At 45.7% G+C, this 4,177-nt stretch overlaps 1 protein-coding gene across 1 annotated transcript; it reads left to right on the top strand.

The window, feature by feature from the left end:
• The first annotated feature begins 988 nt into the window (after nt 1-988).
• Nucleotides 989-3,723, top strand: LOC147725136 (uncharacterized). The gene has a single exon (XM_086967116.1). The coding sequence runs from the start codon at nt 1,085-1,087 to the stop codon at nt 3,698-3,700; it is 2,616 nt and encodes an 871-aa protein (XP_086823242.1). The 5' UTR covers nt 989-1,084; the 3' UTR covers nt 3,701-3,723.
• The last annotated feature ends 454 nt before the right edge of the window (nt 3,724-4,177 follow it).

The following is a 4,177-nucleotide window of genomic DNA, read 5'->3' as shown; positions in this document are numbered from 1 at the left end:
AAGAAAAAGAGTTATGGAAGAAGAGGGGAGTACAACAGGATGCCTCAGATTTTATTTACAGACAGACAATGACAGGGAAGCCTGTAATGCCACAGGCTCTTTTGCAAATAGCACTTACCCAGCTGCACCTTCCTACACATGTCCCTCGTGATATCATGTCCTCTAACCTGCAGGCAGAATGGTTCATCCCCAATGCACATGAACAGATACAACTCTTTGTCCATCAGTGCCTTATCTGTCAGCAGTATTCACCCAACCCAGCTATGAAAACAGTTGCTTCAACAATACCAAGGCCTAAGGGTCCCTTTAGGGAACTCCACATTGACTATGTGGACATGCTTGACAGATGTAACAACTACCGATACCTCATCGTGGTAGTATGTCCCTTCTCACGATGGATTGAGGCTGGACCTTGTGTCCACTGTGACGCTAAGGCCGCAGCTGCCTTCCTACTTCGTGAGGTCATATGTCGCTGGGGATTACCAGAATCTATCCGCAGTGACAATGGCGGCCATTTTTCAAACTCCATCTTTGAGACGATAGCCACCATGTTAGGACTAAAACATAAACTTACTTCAGCCTATCACCCACAGAGCAATGGTATTTGTGAGCGCCTCAACGGATTGCTCAAAGCCAAGATCAGCAAAATAAGTGCCACTATTGGAAAGAAATGGCTCTATTGCCTCCCAATTGCTTTGTTTGCACTCAGGAACAGCCCCAGCTCTGATCATCACCTCACACCTCACCAGCTTGTCACTGGCAGATCAATGAATATGGTTGTTCCTTCCTCCAGACCTAAAATAGACAATGAAACGTCTTCTGAGATTATGAAAGCTGAATTATTTGATTATTTGTGTGCCCTAACCCGTGCTGCTAGGTTTCTTTCCATTCAGACATCCAAGACAAAGAGAAAGGACAGCACCAGCAAGGACGGCACAATTTCCGATGAACTCTTGCCTATCCGCCCTGGAACACAGATCTTCATAAAGAAGCAAGTACGGAAGTGGAGAGACCCTAAGTACGAGGGACCATACCTGGTCATTGACTCTTCACCCACTGCGGTCCAAATTGCCGAACGCAAAGCATGGGTTCATTTGAACCACGTGAGGATCCACCCGGCACCAACAGAGACTTGAACTTCAACAGGAAGGAGGGCATCTTATTTCCTATGACGATCCAAGACCGTGAATATGGAGATCGAATGAGGGTCTATGGAATAAGAGACAGTAACAGACCAACGCGTCTTACCAAGATTTCAGTTAAAAAGATATGTACAGTCACTCTTATATTATTTGTTATGTTCGTTGCTTCAATGGCTATATTACATTGGCTTGCATTACAAGCAGAGAGAGAGAAGGCTATATCAAGCAAGGTTAGGCCTACCATCTCAGTAGGATATAACATGCCTAAAACAAGTCCTGGTAACATACTAGATGAGGAATACACCAGCAATGGCTGCACCACCCCTGTACCCACGACACCTTCCACACCCTCTGTAGACCACACAGAGTGGGACAGGGTACTTGATATCACTGTGAATGCCCCTGGGAAAGGTGTCCCTAGACGTTTTCGTCAGCATAAAAGGAGTGTCAGGTATAAAATGGGTCGCAATAAAACACCAAGGAGATATACCCCTCGCACACAACGTAAGGAGAAAGACACAGAACAAATATCAAACTGGGTTAGTGATCTCCAGGACACAGTTGTGTACACATTCGAACAACACTCTATGGCTGATTTTTTCTCCCAGCGCCCTGGTATGTCAGTACAGAATGATGGTACCCATAATGCATTGTTAGATAATATGTGGTACAGAGACATGAGGGAGGTGGGGAGGAAAGCCACGAATGATTCCTGCTTTGTGTGCTCATACATTCCACATGCTGTAGGTGCAGACAAGTTGCTCATTCCCAAAGAGATTCCACCGGCCACTGCCAAATGTCTTCTACACCTGTTCCTTTGCCGCATACATGGTCAGATACAGCTCCAGTCAGCAAAAATTAATACAGCATTTGTAAACGTCTCAGACTGGGACAACAAGTATGTTACATTCACTGTTGTTTCTGACCCAGTAGAATTTGAAAGGAGAATGGAAGTTTACCATGAAATGGGAGTACCTGCTAATATGATACAGGTTTGGGAATATCAGTTTAGAAAACTAGGATACTTCACCTTCCCAACACCCCCATCAAAATGCCACTCACCCGAATATCAACAGACTAACCATACACATGACACATGCCCTTGTCAGTGGAGACCCATTCTGCGCCTGAGGGCCAATATATATTTTAATAACAGATGGAATGGGCCACATGATTTAATATGCAAGGCAGCATCCTTAGGTAGCCCGGTTGTAGGTCAGGAGCATAAGCATTATACCAATGAGACTATTGGGAGGGTATGTGCTGAGATATGGGCACAGGAAACTAGAAGATATACCCTCAATGAGGGTACAAAGTACAAACCTAAAAGAGCATACAAACTTAAGTCTCCTCTCCTTTGCTTCCTAGGTACCGGAACAGTGCCTGTGGGCCGAAACACAAATTGCAGTCACACAGTATTTAATTTTGACCTCCAGCACGGTACCTCTAGTCTCATGGACATCTACTGGGCATGCGGCGAGCACATCTACCTGCAGCTGCCCCCCCACTGGCAAGGACTATGTTCCATTGTGACAATGCATGAACTACATCTTGTTGTCCCTGCAGCGAATATTTCCCACATCCACACACACCCAATGGCAGAAGATGTTACCCTGCTTCATCGTGGGAAGAGAGAAATAATGAAATACTTCTCAGATGGCCCTTTTCATAAAATACCTCAGGATTACAGACTCTTCAATGATGCCGAACTTTTCTTTGGGGGAGTTATCCCCATGTTCCAGACTAAAGCCAATGCTCGCTGGCTGCAAGTGACCAGATATGAACTAATGCAGCTTATCAACAACACCCGGGATGGGTTCAACGCCGTGAAAGAAGAACTTCGACCTCTACGACTTATGGTTCTAGAGCACAGATATGTTCTAGACCAGCTAACAGCAATGAATGGTGGTGTGTGCGCTAAGGTGGGAAAATCCTGCTGCACGTTCATTTTAGCGAACGACGCTGACAACGGAACACTCACGAAGGCCATCGAGGATTTGGACAACTTGGGGAAAGAGATGCATGAGGAAGGAGGTGCTGAAGCGGATATCTTAAATGGCTGGTTCAATTTGAACTGGATGCCTTCATGGCTGTCTGCAGTGCTTAAATTTTTAATGCCAATTTTCTGTGTGCTGCTATTGTTGTGTTTTGGATCACAGATACTGATATACTGTGTAAAGAAATTTAGTTCTAAAATGATAGGGATGAATTATGCAGGCTCAGGTTCATATACTGGAATTCGTGGGACTAAGGGAGATGATGGAGAGACGACAATGATGAGCATAGTGGAGTTGACCATTCCTGACTCCCGCCCATTGCCAGACATTCCTGTAATTAGTCAATATAAGGCCCAGGTGCATAGAGTCCCATCACGTTCACCACAGGGGGACTTGATGCGTCCCTATGAGACAATGTGTGATAATTTGGGGAAGACAGATGCAGATTCAGGAAAAGTGCAGGACAAAGATTCAGAGGAACAGCCTCTTTGCGACTCGCCCTGGCCTCTTCCCCCATCTCCAGCTAAGTATGCAGTTCGAATGGTGTTTAAAGATGTTTGATTAAGTTCGAATTTCGAACTTGAGGGGGGAATGTTGGAGTAAGAATTTTTAGCCACACAGCTGTCCAAGGACACACCTGTCACCTGCACAACATGACCCCTGTGTAGGCCCTGCTGTTTAGAAGTTGCAGGCCTCAGTTACATTGCCCTAAGCACTGCCATTTTCCCTTAGCTTAAACAGAAGCAGAAAGCAAGTCTGACCCAAGATTCACCCAGCTGCTCTTGTCTGCAAGGACCCGCACCCCTACCAGGCCCCACCTCATTGTATATTTCTCACAAACAGCAGAAGTCAAGTTCCTCTATAAATCTTGCAACATACCCCACGTCCCCCACCTAAGCCATGAATGGAATAAGGGAAGTTCCCACCACAGCTACGTCAAGCCAGATATCCGATAAACTGAGGCTAAGGGTGGCGAAATAGTATCGCAGATTGACTGATTGACACATGAATAGGACCCCTCGAAGCAATACTAACACA

Source organism: Lissotriton vulgaris, chromosome 4_1 (genome assembly GCF_964263255.1).
Source record: "Lissotriton vulgaris chromosome 4_1, aLisVul1.2, whole genome shotgun sequence".
Classification (NCBI taxonomy): domain Eukaryota; kingdom Metazoa; phylum Chordata; class Amphibia; order Caudata; family Salamandridae; genus Lissotriton; species Lissotriton vulgaris.
The sequence above is the reverse complement of the archived record's forward strand: the minus strand, read 5'-3'. Positions and strand labels throughout refer to the sequence as shown.

Excerpts from the sequence above, each read along its gene's own strand:
- LOC147725136 (XM_086967116.1), top strand. The coding sequence starts at position 1,085 with ATGGGTTCATTTGAACCACGTGAGGATCCACCCGGCACCAACAGAGAC.